A 20220-nucleotide genomic window follows, 5' to 3' on the forward strand; every position below is an offset into this window, starting at 1 on the left:
AAACAAACGAGAAATGGTTACTCGGTGGTTGTATACTTTATGAGGGTATCATAGCTGTATTTTGGGCCTTATGTTTACAGTGGTTTCAGCCTAGTAGCGTTTTGATAGCGTTCGTAATTGTTTGGTCAATTTCAATTTTAAATGTAAACTTTCTTCTGCCCGGCAGTTCAGATGCATATAGCGTATAACTTAAGAGTGTTGGTAAACATACCAAAGTTGTATGGGAAAAATCTATATTTTCTTTATATCCCACGATGGAACGTATCATGAACAGAAATATTACATGTTCATATTGACAGTCTCATTGTAGTTCTTGATGTGAAAGTTGTGTTGACTGCAGTGGTGTTTTGACAGTAATCATCTAGGTATCATCTCTTATAATTTTTCGATTGCATTCTGTCAATTTAGATAACATTTCGTAATGATTGCTTTCATTAATCGAGATAATGCTTACATCTGTCCTTTTCCCTGTCGAAAGTTGTTCACTGTTTGTTCGGGTATGTGACTCACTTTCCACCTTAAACCGAGTCGGTTCTTTCTGGATAAAAAGTGTTGATGGCAAAGAAAGATGCATTGAAATGATTAGCATATTAAAATTGTCAGCGTTATTAACGCATACCTGAACTAAAGTCAGTTTCATGCACACCCTTCAAGTGTGTTATTTGTTACATAACCATCAAACTCGAATTGTGTAAAAGTACCCTCGTAGAATACTACTCACTCAATCACTCAAAACTTATGACCATGGTCGAAATGTGACTTCAAAATGGTGTTTAGAAGTGAACAATGCCAGATAGACCAAGTTATTGAAAAGACTTTAAGCTGCGAGGGCATGCATGTTTCTTGTACTAAGTAACTAACTCTTGCTAACAATGGTCATAGAATTCCTATATCTGTAAGCTGTCCCTGGTGAGCTACATCATCACGGAGCCACATCGTGACGCTTTGCCAAAATCCAAATCAGACTCAAACAGAATCTTTCGGAGGCACTGACAATGTACGACAGCAAGAGATATTTACGTCCGTATCCCAAGGTTCATGGAAAGTGTGATGGAAACATACAGTTGTTGATAAGTGTTGTTTCAGATTATTCTTTCCACTTAGAACACATTTAACACACTCTCCCTCCGGTTTGGTTGAAGATTTAAACACTCGGGGTTGGGACAAACCCTTGGACCTCTGGACCTCGGGTGTGTCTCTCTCCCGCATGTGTATTTTTTTACGGATGGCCAAATGGTCTAAGACTGGAAAGCAGTGTTTTATCCCTTTCAAATGACAGGATCCGGTGAGCCCGGATTCGCCCTGATTATGAACCTTGGTATGCCAGGACCTTATCCACCTTATCCAGCACCGAAGTGGCGAACGTCCATGATATGCGTAAATTATGAGTTTCTTCCCGCAAATTGAAATGCAGTATAATGTATGCAAACCCCTCACTATTCCCCCTCAGATCATCTGGAAGACCTTGAGCGTCTTAGCCTCTTCTGTCGCCAACACAGGAAACTTCAGCTTCCGCCCCGCAGACCACCAGTGCCAACCAGTTGACTGCCAGCTGTTCGAGGTGGGCATCGTGGAGGTACAGCTGCAGACTCCTTATTACGCCGTGGCCACGTCAAGAGTGTAGGTCCTTGTCGCTACTATATGGAGTAGATCACATTTGTACACCACTGTTTATTGCAATAATGACAAAGGTGGAAGACATCACGGAGAAGCTTTACGTATCTTACCTGTGCGAAAAAGTCGTGTAATTATATTGAATTAGAGGTGCACGGTAATAACATTTTAACTGTCTATTTGTGTTTGTTTACGTTTAATGATCCGATACGAGTGCGTTGTGTAATCTATTTCTTTTAAATAGTACAGCAATTTCAAAGGGTATATGCTTCTATCACAAGGCTTACCAAGCACCTAACGATCCATAATGACTATGGATACAGACATGGTCTTCAGACCCGTGAGGATCCGGGATAATAGATCTCGATGACTTGGTTCATGCATGTCGTCACATCCCAGTTGCTTAGATCGATGCTCATGATGTCAATCACTGGAATATCTTGTCCAGACTCAATTATATATATTGCTGAGTGTGTCGTTAAACAACAAACAAACTAACACAACATGTTCTTGTAAAGAATTCTCACAAACATCCGTGTTTCATTTTATTACTAGTACATACATGCGATGGGAATATACAACCCTTATGGTCAGTGCAAACGTATAAGGTATCATTACCGAGTTTCACAATAGGAGAAAGTGACCGAATACTATTTCTAAAAGTATCAAGTAATTCTGAAAACTACATCACTATGCTCCCCCAATGGGGTTCCGGTTTGGATTAGACCCCAGGAACCCGACTGGTCGGCAGAGGTAGCCAAATAAATCGGATGGTCAGGCTCGGTGACTTGGTTGATGATTTGTCATCTTACCCCGACAGCATGGATCGTTGCTCACAATGACGTTGACTTCATTGTCTTGTCCAGACTCGATCATTTACGTCATATACAGGTAGCTCGAATGTTGCAGAGTGTGGTGTTATACGACAAACAAACAAACAAACAAACAAACATCATTGTGCTACCCCACTTCCGTTACTCGTATGTTGTCAACGAGTTCGGTTTGACGTTGCATGGAAAACTATTTCAGTTATACCAAGGCTTTCATCACAAACGTGACTTCATCACATTCGATTTCCTTTTCATATAAGCTAATTCATCCTAATATAACTGAAATATTGTTCACACGGCTTTAAACTAAAGTTACAAACTCACTTATTGAACGTTGTACGTAATATAACGTAATATAAACCGTTACGTTGTTTCAGAGTTATGTGCCCTGAAGACCCTCTTCCCTTTGGCTGGTTCGTAAACAATGCAATGACCACGCAGTACGGATCCAACTGGCCATCACAACTCTGTACACGTTGGTCAGACAAGGACAAGATGGACACGTCCTGGATGGACAAGCTCTTGTATTGTCCATGTAATCTTGGTCAAGCCCTGACGGATTTCGGCCGCTGGCAGCCTGACCTAGGCTGTAACATATGGTCATCCAGTTCATCCAACTGCTTCTATCACAAGGGGGCTGTCCATTGCATCCGGTCATTTCAACCATCGTAAGTATCAACAATTAAAACTACCCGGGACAAAGAGATGCTTTGAACAGTGGGTTACTAGATAAGGAGCAATCCATTTGTCCAACATGTATTTTTTAAAAGTTCTGATGAGAAAACCCGAAATATACTTTTCCTCTTCTTTTGAGTGTTCCAAATGTATAACAGTCTCTCGACCTTTAAAAGTCACTGTTTTGGAACAACTAATTTGTTTGATGTTGTGTTTGCTTGTTGAAGGTTATTTATTATGTTATTATGTACATGGTATTACTACGAATGAAGACTATAGTGAGATCATAGACCCTCGTACCATTTAATTTCAACTAGAACGAGACGGTAGGGCAAGCGGCTATCTTTATTAAATATATCAACACTTGACGTCAAGAATGGTCTTTGCATCACAACAATCATTACCATATATGGCTAATAAAAGGGTGTGTTAATTGTTACTGTAACAGTATTTGCGTTTAGGTGTAGAAAAGGGATCTTATTGGTGCTGGGATACAATTGTACTGTGGCGTCATAAAGAAAGATGTTTGACGTCAACTTTCATCCCTAAAATTGGCCATGTGTGCAGGATGTACAAACATATCTTTTATCTCTCGTTAGTTGGTAGTGTTATAAAACATTATTTCAAAATATTTCAGCATACATGTCTACGTTCAATTAATCAGGCATTATATCTAAAAACTGCAATTATTACATAAACAGTTATGAGTCCGATAATGGGACTTTGCAGAAAATGAGTCCAAATGTTTGATGCCATGTATCTCTGTAATACATATAAATGAAGCTTGTGAATCGTATTTTTGTGTTCCTATGATATTGTATTTTTTAATATATATAAAATGAGAAGTCAGAATGTGATGTTTCACCCACAGGTCCCTTATCTCATGGTTGGTCACCTATTTTACTGGTATGAAGTTATTTCGAGATTTTGGGATGAAGTCAAAACGTAAAAGAGAGATATGGATGTTGTTGACGGAGAGTCGAGTAATTAGCTTTCGTTTTATGTGGCTTTGGGTAAAATTCAAGCAATATCCGAGATACCAAAATTCGTGTCACACTACTTGCCCGTGAGACTGCAGGAACTCGGCATCAAGCGGGACGATTGAACATTGAAACACTAGGGTTTCACCATTGCCCTGTTAACAAACACAAACTCCAGTGTTGTACCTTTATCCATAGAAACTGGGCCTTATATTCCCAAAGGATCACGTTAAAACAGCTGGCATGGGTCTGTCTGATTAAATTGTGCGTGAGTGTGTTAGGTTTAAACGCAGCTCCGAAAAGCGTTTCAGTTCATTCAGGGTGTGTCAGCGTGGTATGGGAGTCTCAGAAATGATGATGGTCCGAGACACTTTCCACGAGCACAGGTATGGTGGCGGCCAACCTAAAACATTACCAAAGCGAGCCGTATTTCAGTAGAAGTAGTAGTGTTGTAGTTGTGCCAAGTTGATACTATAATGACTGAGTGAATGAATGTCAGAAATATTACATCTTTTTTCAAGGCGGCATCTTGATTAGGGTGATCTGTTTACAACCCATGATCATAGGTTTAGGCAAGCCTAACTGCATAGCGAATTGTGCGCTTTAGACGACTGGTCCACTCGTGTCCGCACATAATGGATCGAGCAACATATGTCGACACATTGTTGGTCAAGTCACAGTCTTTACCTTCAGGTCTACAGGTGCAGGCAACCAGTGCTGCTACGGCAGTGATGGGGTGCTGAAATATGCTGCCGACACCTACCAAGGCAGCACCCCCGACCGCAGCCACGACTGGGGCGCCGCCCCCTACAACAAGCCCGGGTTTGTGCCCTCTTTATCCCACTGGATACAGGACGTCGTCACCTTCTACTACTGCTGTCTGTGGGTCGGAAACAGTCACTGCGACTACTACATGGAACGTCGGGCCACACGGGACTGTAACGGGTACCGCCCTCCTAAAGCAGGTGAGGGAACTATATTGTACCACCCGGTGCTGTAACGGGTACCGCCCTCCTAAAGCAGGTGAGGGTATCATATTGTACCAACAGGTGCCGCCCTCCTAAAGCAATTGAGGGAACTTGTTGAGCCACCCGGTGATGTAACGGGTACCGCCCTCCTAAAGCAGGTGAGGGAACTATATTGTACCACCCGGTGCTGTAACGGGTACCGCCCTCCTAAAGCAGGTGAGGGTATCATATTGTACCAACAGGTGCCGCCCTCCTAAAGCAATTGAGGGAACTATATTGTGCCACCCGGTGATGTAACGGGTACCGCCCTCCTAAAGCAGGTGAGGGAACTATATTGTACCACCCGGTGCTGTAACGGGCACCGCCCTCCTAAAGCAGGTGAGGGAACTATATTGAGCCTCCCGGTGCTGTAAGGTGTACAATCCCTTGAAATACATTGACTTGTACTGAATATCGCAGTTTTGAGTTCTCTGTTTCTATTAAGAATTTCAATATGCTTCTTGCGACAGCCATGGCTTACGGAGACCCGCACATCATGACATTTGACGGAAATCTGTACAACTTTGGTGGCAAGGGAGACTACTACCTGGTGAAGTCGGACCAGTTTTCTCTTCAAGGGAAGTTCGACATGGGACAACAAGCCCATGGTAATATGGAATTATGGAAGATATTAACGTTTAAAGTACTTGTATATGCCATGTAGATCACTGACTTGACCATTGACTGAGTATGCCGATATTTATATGAATGTCATAATATATGATATGTACGTTTGTTTTAGCTGACGGTACTAGCTTCAACGCCACCGTGTTGACGTCAGTGGCCATGTCGGGGATCACTGGTTCCAGGGTGGAGATACGTCTCGCTCCCCCCGGACTCAACACTGGCAGGCGTCTCGATGTCTTTGTCGATGGAAAATTCAAGCTGTTTGATGCTGCTGCCATCTTTAAGCAAGAGTTCACCGGTAAAACCTTAATTGTGTCAGTTGTCCTTGCAACTGATGTCTTCAGAAGGTCAAAACGACACGTGCTCATGTAACCATTTATCATTTGAAATAGTGTTTGTTCTAACCATTTCAGACACAGCGTTAATAACCACGTAAGACACTTAATTGTGTTTTGGAAATCGCAATGACAGCATCTAAACATTTTGTTAGGCCTAAAACATCTTGAACATTATATTGATTTTGCTCAATACATATAGGTGGTGTATCTGTCATCAACATTGCTGTCGACCCCAACGACAACCGTCACGACAACTTCACCGTTATCATGAAGTCCGGAGTAGGGGTGCAGGTAGCGGCTGTGAACAGACTCCTCCACGTCATCGTCAACATGCCGCCCAACTTCCAGGTGATCATAAGCAGAAATAATTTATTTCTTTAGAGAAAAATTTGTTTCCTGTCTCTGTTATAAGACATACATTCAACAACCTGCAACAATTACTTCATCACTGCACCACATGGGCTTTCCTCCTTCATTAAGTGGGGCAGTGAGGTAGCCTAATGGTTAAAGCGTTCGCTCGTCACGCGAAGACCCGGGTTCGATTTCCCACATGGGTACAATGTGTGAAGCCTATTTCTAGTGTCCCCCGCCGTGATGTTGCTGGAATATTGCCAAAGGCGGCGTTAAACCATACTCACTCCTCGATGTCACCTAGTAATAATATATTTTAAATACTGGTCAATGCAGCGTTTTAACCTGATTCACTCACTCAACAGAACATGACGTCAGGCCTGATGGGGACATGGGATGGCGACATGTATGATGACTTTACAGATGTGAACGGAGAGGTCATAAATGTTACATCATCAGCAGAGAACGTTTACCAAACATTCGGGAAAACATGTAAGTATCGACAGTCCTGTCAGTTTGGATAATAACGAATTTACATTTTACATAAGAGTAAAACTGAACATAATTCAAAATGTGAATAACGAATTTTTAGAAAATTGCTACATCGACGAGGAAAGGACAATGCATATAATTATATTCAACGTCTGAAACAAGAAGGATTAGGAGAGCATGTGTATCCCGGATTATTGGTCCCTGGCAAACTATGCTGGCCTTAATTAGGGGCGACCTCATGGAACTGGGTGTTAGACTGACTAGAGCATTGTGTGTCAGCGTTACCCAAAGGCGTGGTACGACGCTCATGACATCAGTCACTGGATTGTCTGGTCCAGACTCGATTCGATTGTTTACAGGCCGCCGTCATATCGCTAGACAATTGTTGCGTACGGTGTTAAACAAACACTATGAGCGAGTGAATGTTGTGTTTCGACGCACTTGACTTTTTTACAGCTGCACAAATTTGAGTCAAATAGACAAGTGGTTGATGTCAGGAACAACGATCAACGTTGTCTCGATACGATACCCACTCAGCCAGGTCGCATACTTCAATCTCTGAATGGTAGAGACGAATGTGGAGATAACGACTTACTAAACTTTCAGACAGTTCAAGTTGTATCATTCTCTTTTAAGGGGAAGTGCCAGAAAGGGAGTCCTTATTCTCGCATCACGACATCGCCGACATGCTGTTCATGCCCGTTTTTGCCGCTCCCCAGGGCTCCAGTATCACGGAAGAAAACCTCAACACAACTTGTGGGGAAAATGCCCAGTGTCGCTTTGACTACCTTGTTACTGGAAATGCTGACATTGCGAATGCTTCCAAAATGGCGGCCGACTGGTTCACTGAGCTGCAGAGCTTCCAACAAACCAGTGCGCACTCTTATATTAAAACCTCATTGCCGACAATTACAAAAACTCAAAATTATTAAATCAAATTATTACTTCATATCTTCGTATAGACGTGACAATAACTGAAGACTTACATCGTGTTTGATCTCTTTCTTTAACATCACCAAGGTATTAGTAAATATGATTTGGTTAATAACGCTCTTTCAAAAATAATTAGTTGAAATCTTAATTCATATCGAACGGGAAAATATGCCATAATGACCTCCTATGTGTCAAAGTCATGTCGTGCTCATCAAATGTGAACGCAAATTATCCACATCGATTTGGTTCATATTAAGTAAGTGATTTTAGTTAATGTCAATTATTCAAATCACCTCCCTTACCATAGGCGAGTCTTGCGGCCACTTAGACGTACAGTACTCCATGAAAGATAACTACAACTACAACCTCAACAACACCGTCACCATCACCGATTGTAGCAACATGGGCGTGCTCCGTGGTGAGACCACCTACACGTGTACCAGAGGCGGTACTGGAGGACTAGGATGGAGCCCTGACATCACCGCCGAGTGTAGCAGTAAGTCGAGCTCCGTCATTGTCGACACTTATTTACCATGGTTGTCATGAATATGTACGTACACAAACAGTTTTTTAGTCCGGACACTGTTAAAGGGAACATTCTGCCTTCTGGGTGTTTATTGTTGGGGACGTCGTTCGGGAAAAGTATCGCTTGAGGAGTGAGTGGGTGAGTTTGGTTTAACGCCGCTTTTAACAGTATTTCAGTTACATCATGGCATCTTGATGCGAGGAAAAAGACCGAAGTGATGCAGATCTCAGACATTATCACTCTGGTGAAACCCATGGGCAAGGGTAGGTGCTGACAAACCTAGAAACACAATCGGGATGAATCGGGATTTGAACCAACGCTCATTTGTTTCTGGCGTACACAAGCGTCGCAACTCTTGCGGCGCCTTAGACGACTGGGCCACCCGTGTGATTCGCAATTACATTCTCAGATATCTGAGAGAAATTATTCCCGGTTGAATGTACCCACATATGCCTATACGCAATATGAGAGCCGGAATAATTTCGCTACCCTTGTAGCGTCTTGCAACATAGTATGGGTAATTGTTGCTGCGTAACGTCAATTATAATGTCAATACATGACAGTAGTGCACACATGGATACGATTAGGTCTGGGAACTCAACAGAGATGTTTTAACTGGCAGAACGTGAAGGCGGCCATGTGCGTTATTTGAGATTCAGATCAGCATCAATAGGATCATCCAAATCAGGAGATTAAGTAACTTTGCACAATCGGTTGAACGTTGCAGGCTTAAATAATTACCAGCCCAATGATTGGCATCAAGATCTGATTGAAAACACTGCAATTTCTCAGGAAGCCTATTGCCACACTAGACAAGCTGTAGAGTGAAAACTCGTTAATCCGGACTATACGGTTCCTAGTGTAATTGTTTGGATTAATGATTATATTTTTAAGAATCAATAGTACAGAGTTTCCTTGCTGTAAATATGTATAAACGTTCCGAACAAGTTCATAAAAAGTCAAGCCTTCAGAGCTAACAGGGTCCAGATTAACGAGGTTTCAGACTGTTTTCCGCGGTTTTGGTTTTACCTGATATTCGATGTGTTTTTAGCTGGGAGTCTCTACCTATTCGGCCCTAAGGCTGGAGATATGACCCTACAGACAGACGGCAACCTCCCAATATACCTTGGGTACGACATCAACGTCTTCGGCAGAAAGTACGACACTGTCTACGTGAGTACATTGTGTATAGTCTTTCAAAACACATTTCAAGCATGCTGAGGTTTCAAACATGTGTGCGTATATGATTCAATATATTCGGAATGCGTAGAAGTTATTTCAAACCCCGTGGCGACAAAATGGATCGGGTGGTCAGGTTCGTGGACGAATAGATATCATCATGCCTCGACGGCGTGGATCATTGCTCATAATATCGATCACTGGATTGTCTGGCCCAGATTCGATTATTTACGTGCCACCGTCGTATAGACGCAAGACAGCTGGTGGTGGCGTTGAATAACTAACAAACAAATTAAAAATTTGAAAAACTAAAAAACTAAAAGGTATTTCGTACAATCTGAACAAATCGTAGTGACCAATTCATTTTCATTGTTTCAGGTAAATAAAGATGGAATTGTAGGATTTGATTCACGGGTCGGATATGAGGAGACTCACTTCAATGACAGTGCACGTGATCCGGGCATGGACTTACCCTTTGCCTCTCCTTTCCATTTCTCTGGGAGAAGTATCCTAAGTGAAGACGAAGGAAAGGTTTATTACAGATTAGCGTTCACCAATACAAGCGGGGACTTTCTCAAAGAACTGCAAACGTACATGCTGGATGCCAACATTGGCTGGGCCCCATTTGAACCGGTGGTGGCGCTGGTTGTCACGTGGTATGGCGCTGTAGACGACGCCCAGATGGGATGCAAAGCAACAAATACCTGCAAGGTAGAGAATGGATGGCCATGATTGTAATCAATGGCCGTTGTGGTACTAGAGTCATTGACAGGAACTGTGGTCGCGAGACGCAGTATTGGTAATTGTCGTCGTTGAAGTTAAAGTTAGCTGGAGTAGTACTAGTAGTCGTAATTGGAGGAATGTTGTAGTCAGGGAGAGTAGTGATAGTACTTAGCAGTAGTAGTAGTTGTAGTAGCATAAGTGGTAGTAGTAGTCGTTGTACTAATATTGTAATAGTAATAGTTCTTGATATTATTCAGATGCTGATGTTAGCTAGGTCAACATCTATTTCAGACCGCCACATTCCAGATGGTCCTAGTTGCCTGCGAGATGCACACGTTCGTCGTCTTCAACTACCTCACAATGAATATTCCGGTCCAGCAATTCTACCAAGTATGTAATATATAAACTGCAAGTCGCTTTCAACTACCTTTAAATGAGTATGCTATAACTGGTGTACCACTTCAGGAATTCTACTAAGTATGTAATTAACCGCAAGTCGCTTTCAACTACCTCTCAATGAATATGCTATAACTGGTGTACCACTACAGCAATTCTACCAAGTATGTAATATATAAGCCGCAAGTCACTTTCAACTACCTCTCAATGAATATGCTATAACTGATGTACCACTACAGCAATTCTACCAAGTATGTAATATATAAACCCCAAGTCACTTTCAACTACCTCTCAATGAATATGCTATAACTGATGTACCACTACAGCAATTCTACCAAGTATGTAATATATAAACCGCAAGTCACTTTCAACTACCTCTCAATGAATATGCTATAACTGATGTACCACTACAGCAATTCTACCAAGTATGTAATATATAAACCGCAAGTCACTTTCAACTACCTCTCAATGAATATGCTATAACTGGTGTACCACTACAGCAATTCTACCAAGTATGTAATTAACCGAAAGTCGATTTCAACTACCTCTCAATGAATATGCTATAACTGGTGTACCACTACAGCAATTCTACCAAGTATGTAATATATAAACCGCAAGTCGATTTCAACTACCTCTTAACGAATATGCTATAACTGATGTACCACTCCAGCAATTCTACCAAGTATGTAATATATAAACCGCAAGTCGATTTCAACTACCTCTTAACGAATATGCTATAACTGATGTACCACTCCAGCAATTCTACCAAGTATGTTATATATAAACCGCAAGTCGGTTTCAACTACCTTTTAACTAATATGCTATAGCTGGTGTACCACTCCAGTACTTCTATCAAGCAAACACTCTATTCGCTACCTCATCTGTTGTAGTTAGATACATGCATTACATGCCTCGTTAACAACTCTTGAGGCCCAATATCACTTAGCAGAAATTTGAAAGACCTCGAATGAACCGTTGCAAAACAAGCGTGTTGGTTGTGTTCAAAAGCACAGTACACACCGAGATTGCTCGCTAAACAAATAAGAGTAAAAATAGATCCGCGTTCCAGCCGGCCTATTCCTTTGACCTCAGTCTCGCTCGGTTGCTGCAGGAGCCGCATTGACCGTATAACTGACTGTCTGAACATCGACCGACCTTGAACCCACCTCGGCGATGTGTGGCTGATTGTAGTCAATTATTAAGCATGCTGTAGGTCTTCATATCGTGTCAGCATTCAGAGGAGCTGGTGTACGTCCAACACGTGTGTGGCCTGTGTCGAGGTTATGTCTTTTCTCCAGATATGTCGTATTGCAAGATGAGGTCCTTATGGAAAGTCTTATATGTGATGTGCTTCGTTGTATTGCCAGTTACCTGCTCCAATGACCAGCATCAATACGAACGAATTCGGGTATGGATTAAAGTTTTCAGTGCAGATGTGGCCCTGCCCTGAGTTCACATGTGTATGTGTGGGAGTTGTTGTTGCTTAAGGGGAGATCAAGGCTGGACAACCTAAAATAGATGGACCTGGACGCGGTGGATTTCCCTGTTTACGTATGATGCCGTTGTTACTGTTAATAAACACTTCACATGATATATGTGTAGAAACACCTAGGACGGGTAAAAGCGCACGATGACTGGGATTAAGCAGCGCTTGGAAAGATCGCTTGATGGATACCTTTAACGCTGCAGTCAACTATATTCTAAATATGTTATGGTGGCCTGTGTTTATCACGTCATTGGATGAAATAAACCAGTGGTTGATATTATGAGCAAATCCACGCCGTCTGTTTGTTTGGTGTGTACCGCCGCAATCAGCAATATTCCAGCTATACGATGGCGGTCTGTAAATAATCGAGCCTACACCAGACAATACAGTGATTGATATGAGCATCGATCCACGTAACTGGGATACGATGACACGTATGTGTATTGACATGGTATCCAAAATAGATAAATATTTCAAGAGGTTGTTTACCAATGTTGGCACGTGTATTCATGGTTTGTATTGTTCACAGTGTTTTGTCCTTGTAATGGTGAGAGTAGAGAGCGGATGTAAGTGAACTAGTTGTTGATATCATGAGCAAAGATTTGTGCCAAACATATGATGACACTCATCACACACATACACGTTGTAACCACGCGACTACCATTATCACTCATGTAGGGTTCCTGGTGACCTACACTGCCTTGTATTGTCAAGGGGATTTGTGAGTGGGTTGGTTTTATGTCGCTTTGAATCATATTTCAGTTATTGCACTGGATGACAATTTGATGTTGGAGGAAAGCCAAACATTATGCAGGTTTTAGGCGTTTAAAACTTTGTTGATGAACCTTGTGCGCGGATGATAAATGACAAATGACTGTATTGACAGTGTCGTACAAGCAGTTCAACTGTTTGAGTGATCTCATTCCAGGCTGGTATTAATGGAGGTCACGGCGTTGGATGGACGAGCGTATGTACCGGATGTAGCTTCCCTGACCTTCCCAACACAAGAGGAAGTGACGTCGTTGGAAGATTCATATACCGCATATCGAAAGATTCAATTGCGATCGGTGGTTGCGCAGGAGACAGAGGTAAATCACTTGTAATCTTCATGATTATATATCATCATGTATCTTCGTACACACGATAAAGCATGTTCTGTCAATTGTTTAGAATGTCTGCCTTCATGGTCCGTGGTGAAACTTATCGTAATGTGCGTAGCAGCACCGCATGAGATAGAACATAACATCATTATCTATATATATAAAATATACTATTTATATACCAAATAGGTCGATTTCTATCCTTAAGTATATTTTCGACACCTTTTGTCCCTGGAGATCCTGTATCCTCTCCTACATATAGTAATGGATGCTTTGAAACATAAATTATTGAAACTTTTCAGATTTACAGATTCTTCCAAAGGTAGCCGGAATGTTCGGAGGGGAGCTTCTGGACATTTCCGGTCCGTGTCTGGACGACAACGTGGATGTTGTGTGTCGGTTCGGGAGTGGCGAGAGTTCAGTAACCTCTCAGGGGTTCAGGTTTAACTCCATGAGGTTGAAGTGTCCAGTGCCGAGACTATCCCAGAAAGGTTTTGTCCCGGTATCGGTGTCTGTAGATGGTGGCATTAACTATGTTGGGAGTACAGAGATTTATATTGGTAGGTCTCAAAGTGACATGACTATAAACTTCACGTATGTTAACTCGGGAAAAGGCATCTTGCCTTAACAGCTAGGACATCGTTCAACAAATCAATCGTAGAGCTACGATTGTCGTAAGTCTATGTTAAAGTAGGGGAGCTACGTATACGATCGTCTTAGTCCTACGATCGCTTTGTGGAACGAGTCTCTGGCCTGTAACATGTGAACTGTCATGTGAAGTTCTTGGTTTGGTGTATGTCCAAGCACTTGATGTTTGTGATAAATGCCAAAGAAATATTGGCTCAGGGGGTCACATCGTGTGACCATTTATTTTAAATTTGTTTGTTAGATGAATTATTTTGTAAACAGCCTTCAAACACTTTGATTTATGAGGGTTGATTGATAAGTTCTCAGCCTCACATAGAGAGAATTACATAAAAGGAAAATATTTTGTTGTTTACCTTACGTAATGTCATAGAAGTGTTGCTATACAGTAGCAACAAAAACTTGCACCATCCCCATGTCGTTGGTTCAACGTTAGCATGACAGTTTGTTTTATGAATTATCAGTCATGGTGAATGCAGTGAGCCAAAGATTAGAGCTGGTTGCGACGGGCGGAGGTAACCCCTGGAGAGAGGTCAACCCGCCAAGCCTCACCATGAGATGGGACCCAGATTCACTGTCAAAGGACGAGGCGGTTCTAGTGGAGATCCGATTAGTTGGCTACAGAGAGGATGGAGACCAGGTAAGGAGGCAAGGGGATGGGAAATGAACATAATGATAACCTAGGTCCTTCACAGGTTTGGCAAGTTAACGTTACCGTCATCAGTAGAAACGGGCGTCCGAATAACCAATGCCAAAATTGCCACCTGTTGCTAATCTTGGATTCATTGACATTAAGTATTTTGTTGTAATGATGTCTTTTAATATTGCTTAACGAAGCATCAGCATTTTATCGGCGGCATTAGTCATTAAGATCTGGTGGGGCGGTCGGGTAGCCTAGTGGTTAAAGCGTTCGCTCGTCACGCCGAAGACCCGGGTTCGATTCCCGACATGGGTACGATGTGTGAAGCCCATTTCTGGTGTCCCCCCGCCGTGTTATTGCTGGAATATTGCTAAAAGCGGCGTAAAACCATACTGACTCACTCACTCACTCATTAAGATCTGGTTTAATGTGTTTAAGATGTTTTCGTCAATTACGAACCATCTGGTAAATGATACATAACTGTATATTGTAATATTACGAGAGTGGGAACAATGGCAACTGGAGACTAACGGTGACGACAGGTACTGCGTTACCTGATCTCAGTTGATTGTGGAGTCTGGACAACTTAAAGGCATCGAGACATGTGTTTCTCTTCCACAAATTGTATGAATGATTATTGTCAGTGAAATTCTTAAGTTTACATCATCAATATGGCGTGCGATGTTTCACATAAGATCATCTGGAAGATTCTACGCATCATCTCCCCTGAAGCAGCCAACACAGGCGAGTTCAGCTTCACTCCCTCGGACCACCAGTGTCGGCCGGAAGATTGTGGCGTGTTTGAGGTCGGCTATATGGAAGTGGAGCTAAAGAGCAATTTCCGCACACGGGCCAACACTAAGATGTAAGTCCAGCCTTTGGTTGGTGTCTACATTTCACAACTTTTGAGTTACAATCGAGAATGCTCTTTCTAAGATTTCAAAGAACTTCATAAGACTCTGTTGATCAGGATTACAGATAGGCTTTCAAGAGGTGACATGTTTCGCGCGGACATTTCCAAATTTGACGCATTAGTGACAAAAAAGAGATCCGATGCAATTCCCTAGTTTTACTTACCATGTGTTCCCGTGTTTTCTCAGGTGAATAGTTGACCTGCCCTTGCATGTGTTTGTGTTATATGTGATTCTTTATCACCAGAATATGGTTGGTGCATTTCGCTGAAAGGGCAACATGGTAAATTTCACGCAAGGGGAATATCAGTTAGTTGACGTTACTTTCAGTCAGAGTGACTCTTGTCAACGACCGTCATTTCGTGTGACGTCAACGACAATTACGCCATTATGACGTCATTACCAATTGAAAAGAGTCATAATTAGCATTTATGTTTATTTTCTGAAAGCATTACACTACTTACAGCCTGCTATCATTATTAAATATCGTTTATGTACTTATATTATCCAGTTACAACATCAGCGAAAGGGCTTTATATCGAAAATGAATGATAAATTTAGAGATTAAAAATCGATACAAATAGAACCACTAAATCTGCATGATATTATGAAAACATTTTCAATCTATTCCAGAGCAGTAAAATCAGAAGTAACGCCTTTCGGGTGGTTCGTTAATGATGCTATGAGCAGGCTCCATGGCTCCAACTGGGCTCCTAAGGTGTGCATGACCTGGTACAACAAGGACAAGGTCGACATGTCGTGGATGGATAAGTTGTTGTATTGTCCATGTAACCTCGCCCAGGGACTGTCCGACTTCGGCCGCTGGCAGACGCAGTCTGGGTGCAGCATGTTCTCGTCTAGCCCCGACAACTGCTTCTACCATAAAGAGGCAATACACTGCGTCCGGTCCCTCCAACCATCGTACGTATGCAGGGACTCTAAACCAGCTCATGGTCAGAGGCTGATATTCGGCCCCAACTCTGGAACATATATCAGTAAAAAATTCCCAAATTGGAATTAAACAATTCCCAGTTCATGCTCATGCTAGTTACACGCCGCGATATAACTGGAATACTTTTAAAAGCGGCGTTAAACCAAACTCACTGACTCATGTGTAATAATTTTTTATATAGAATGCACTTATTGAGTATGCAGCGGCAGTCGGGTAGCCTTGTGGTTAAAGCGTTCGTTCGTAACACCGAAGGCCCGGTTTCGATTCCCGAAATGTGTACAAAGTGTGAAGCCCATTTCTGGTATCCCCCCGCCGTGATATTGTGGGAATATTGCTAAAAGCGCCGTAAAACCATACTCACTCACTCACCATTGAGTATGCAATTGTGGTTAGTGAATAACTCGTGATGTAACGCCGCTGCTAGGAATACGTCAATTCTATATGATGGTGCGTGAGGTTAATGTGAGGGGAAATCCTCAAGTGCCGCATGCAGGTCACAGACCTCTGACATGGATTATAACCGGAACAACCTGTGTTCGAACACACCCCATAGAGAGCACAACTTTTACACCACGTTACTGTTTTATCTTTATTACTTTCCAAAAGTATTGCATAGAAATGTAATTTTCAGATCTACAGGAGCAGGAAATCAGTGCTGCTACGGTAAAGACGGCCTACTTATCTACGCTGCCGACACCTACCAAGGCAGCACCCCCGACCGCAGCCACGACTGGGGCGCCGCCCCCTACAACAAACCCGGACACGTCCCCTCATTATCTCACTGGATAGAGGATGTTGTCACCTTCTATTATTGCTGTTTGTGGACGGAGTACAGCCACTGTAATTATTACATGGACCAGCGGGCTACCCGGGACTGTAACGGGTACAACCCTCCTAAAGCAGGTGAGGGAACCATATTGGACCACCTGGGGCTGTAACGTGTACCACTCCTAAAGCAGGGGAGGGTGCCATGTTGGGTCAGTCTGGGCTGTTATGGGTGCCACCCTCCTAAAGAAGGGTACCTCCCTCCTTAAGCAGATGAAGGGCCATGGGGAACCGCCTCCTAAATCAGGTTACCATAACAATCGCAATATCACGGCGGAATGAATATAATCGAAAAGAATAGTCTCAGAGAATAGTCAGTATCGAATATCTGCCAGTTCCATCGGGGCAGGGGTGTGGGAAATCAAGACCGGCTCGCTACGTGAGATCACCAGACAAACAAAGCACCAAACATCATCAGCTTCAGTTTCCCGCAGACAACCCCAATATTTAGAAGACCTTTAGTAACTTTAGATATTCGAATCGAGTGTTACATTTGGCATGTATGATCAATCAAAGTCACAAGTTTGTGTTGTTTACTTCCTTGTTCTGATTTCGGTTACACTTTTAGGACACGCTTTTTGATTGGTTTATCAGAGTGTAATTTAGCTAATTGTGTAAAATATTGTAAGAAGTCATAGCATGTCCCCATGGCTGCTCAAAATGTTTGGCGTTTTTTTCATTTTGGCCTAGAAATGGATCATTTCATTTTTTTGTGATGAGAAATACAACAGGGATACACAAACTGATTCATCAAAATCGATGAAAACCTAAAGCAGTAAATACCGATTTTGAGATAACAAAATGTTGGTCAATTTACTAAAAACTTTTAGTAAGTTCATAAATCTGATATTTCTACACACCTACATATGGCATAATTATAAAAGGCCACTAAAAATAAGTAATGTTACCAGAAAAAGCAACAGCAATTATTGATATTGACGATATTGTTCATTTCTAGCATTCGCGTACGGAGACCCCCACATCACGACATTTGACGGAAAGCTGTACAACTTTGGTGGCAAGGGAGACTACTTCCTGGTGAAGTCGGACCAGTTTTCTCTTCAGGGGAAGTTCGACTTGGGACAACAAAACCATCGTAAGATGACATTATGGACATTTATTTCTGTTTTAGTATTGTTGTTTTGTTGTTGTTGCTATTGAAACTGGTTCCGACGTTTATAAACAATAGATGTATTTTTCAGCTGACGGTAACCGCTCCAACGCCACCGTGTTGACGTCAGTGGCCATGTCGGGTGACTCTGGTTCCAGGGTGGAGATACGTCTCGCTTCCCCCGGGCTCAACAGTGACAGGCGTCTCGATGTCCTTGTCGATGGAAAAATCAAGCTGTTTGATGCTTCGGTCATCTTTAAGCAAGAGTTTAGTGGTAACAAGTATTAACTGGCCTTTCAGTAGATGATGCTTCAGTTGGTCAAATAAGAATATTTGAAAATCTTCCAAAATCAAGGGGAAAAAATACTAATATGGATCACCCCGTGGGGATTCCGGGTTAGAATACGTCCCCAAGTTGGTAGTAAGAGGCGATCTAACGCATAGGGTGGCCAGGACGGTGACTTGGTTGTTTTTGTATACTCTTAGGGAACAGCGTGGATCGTTGCTCAAAATATGAAGCACTGGATTGTCTGGTCAAAATTTGATTATTTACATATATCATAATATCATTAAACCAAGAAATCATGTTAGTTAAGAATATCATGTTATAATGTTCAGGGGGTGTCACTGTGATCAACGTTGCAACTGATTCCAACGACAACCGTCACGACAACTTCACCATCATCATGAAGTCCGGAGTAGGGGTGCAAGTATCGGCAGCAAACCGACTCCTCCACGTCATCGTCAACATGCCGCCAGACTTCAAGGTGGGAGCTATTTTCACACTCTGAACAGCCCTAAAAAATGAAATATAGTGTTGTACATGTACGAATCCATAGAGTTTCAGGAACTCAAAAATATACATTAACCCAGCGATGGATATTGTATAGTGGGTGAGTGAGTTAGGTTTAATCATGAACGCAGTGCGCGCCGTTCGTTCTCCCCTTCGGCGGTAAACACGCGGTCTTACTTCAGCTGTGAATAAAGAGAAACGGCTTTCATCACTGAAGACGATCCTCTGCCAGTCACGTCGCTGCCAACGACGTACAGACCGGGCCCATCTCAATTTCTGACGAACATGTTGCGCCGTCCATAACTTTCATCTGCAAGCCCTAGTTCCCTCAGCCCTGAATCGCCTGGCCATTGTCTGTCGACTAACCTATGCCCTAATCGATTCCGGAGATGCAAAGTACGCAAGTACCGGTCTTCATAGGGCGTACTTACCCTTGGTCTTCCTGTTCTTTGCCTGTCTGATGTCTGCCCGGTCTGTCTGTAACGTTGCATCAAGTTAGTTACAGCAACACGTCGGCCTGTTTCCACCTTGATTTTTTTCAAATTCATTTTTATGGCTTTTTTTGTCTGCTCATCCATTTGATTAGCGTATCCACAACTTACGTCACCTTATGCCCTTCAGTAACAACACTGAAAATGCTTTCAGTTGTTTGCTCAGGGGATTAATCCCTGACAGACATTCATTGTGTGGAACAGAACTGACGGTAGCTGATGGTTTATTACCATGACAGGATGTCAGTGATAATACGCTAGTTACCGATTGTTAATTATCATTTTTATTTTTCACATTTGCAAGATCAAAGGTCGTTTCACACATTCAAACATGTATGCAATGTTATTGTTTTGGTAGGATTGACTGAAATAGCAGAAATAGTACATTCACTAGAGCTAAGAATTATAAAATAGATAAGCACGGCACAACTAAGCAAAACATACACGAGCCATGGTCATTGTGTGAGTTCAGTAAATCAAATGAACACTATCGGAAGTCATACTGTTCCATTGGCAATCACGTTGTACCAGCAGGCTTATTCTCAGTAAATCCACACGTTAGTGTTGAATCACATCATCATCAGGGTTGTCATCT

General features: G+C 42.4%; 1 protein-coding gene across 1 annotated transcript in view; it reads left to right on the forward strand.

Annotated features, from left to right (window-relative positions):
- Nucleotides 1-20220, forward strand: part of LOC139450113 (uncharacterized) — a 34105-nt gene that overhangs the window by 7936 nt on the left and 5949 nt on the right. Inside the window, exons 8-28 of the mRNA XM_071231765.1 lie at nucleotides 1451-1620; nucleotides 2822-3112; nucleotides 4793-5064; nucleotides 5577-5714; nucleotides 5849-6031; nucleotides 6271-6419; nucleotides 6788-6914; nucleotides 7551-7787; nucleotides 8155-8343; nucleotides 9425-9546; nucleotides 9931-10263; nucleotides 10567-10665; nucleotides 13086-13245; nucleotides 13560-13817; nucleotides 14367-14542; nucleotides 15238-15407; nucleotides 16087-16374; nucleotides 17037-17308; nucleotides 18189-18326; nucleotides 18433-18615; nucleotides 18960-19108. Of these exons, the coding sequence (XP_071087866.1) occupies nucleotides 1451-1620; nucleotides 2822-3112; nucleotides 4793-5064; nucleotides 5577-5714; nucleotides 5849-6031; nucleotides 6271-6419; nucleotides 6788-6914; nucleotides 7551-7787; nucleotides 8155-8343; nucleotides 9425-9546; nucleotides 9931-10263; nucleotides 10567-10665; nucleotides 13086-13245; nucleotides 13560-13817; nucleotides 14367-14542; nucleotides 15238-15407; nucleotides 16087-16374; nucleotides 17037-17308; nucleotides 18189-18326; nucleotides 18433-18615; nucleotides 18960-19108 (4104 nt within the window). The remainder of the gene's footprint in view (nucleotides 1-1450; nucleotides 1621-2821; nucleotides 3113-4792; nucleotides 5065-5576; nucleotides 5715-5848; nucleotides 6032-6270; nucleotides 6420-6787; nucleotides 6915-7550; nucleotides 7788-8154; nucleotides 8344-9424; nucleotides 9547-9930; nucleotides 10264-10566; nucleotides 10666-13085; nucleotides 13246-13559; nucleotides 13818-14366; nucleotides 14543-15237; nucleotides 15408-16086; nucleotides 16375-17036; nucleotides 17309-18188; nucleotides 18327-18432; nucleotides 18616-18959; nucleotides 19109-20220) is intronic.

This window comes from Haliotis cracherodii, unplaced genomic scaffold, assembly GCF_022045235.1.
Source record: "Haliotis cracherodii isolate W230 unplaced genomic scaffold, xgHalCrac1.p SCAF_8, whole genome shotgun sequence".
Lineage (NCBI taxonomy): Eukaryota > Metazoa > Mollusca > Gastropoda > Lepetellida > Haliotidae > Haliotis > Haliotis cracherodii.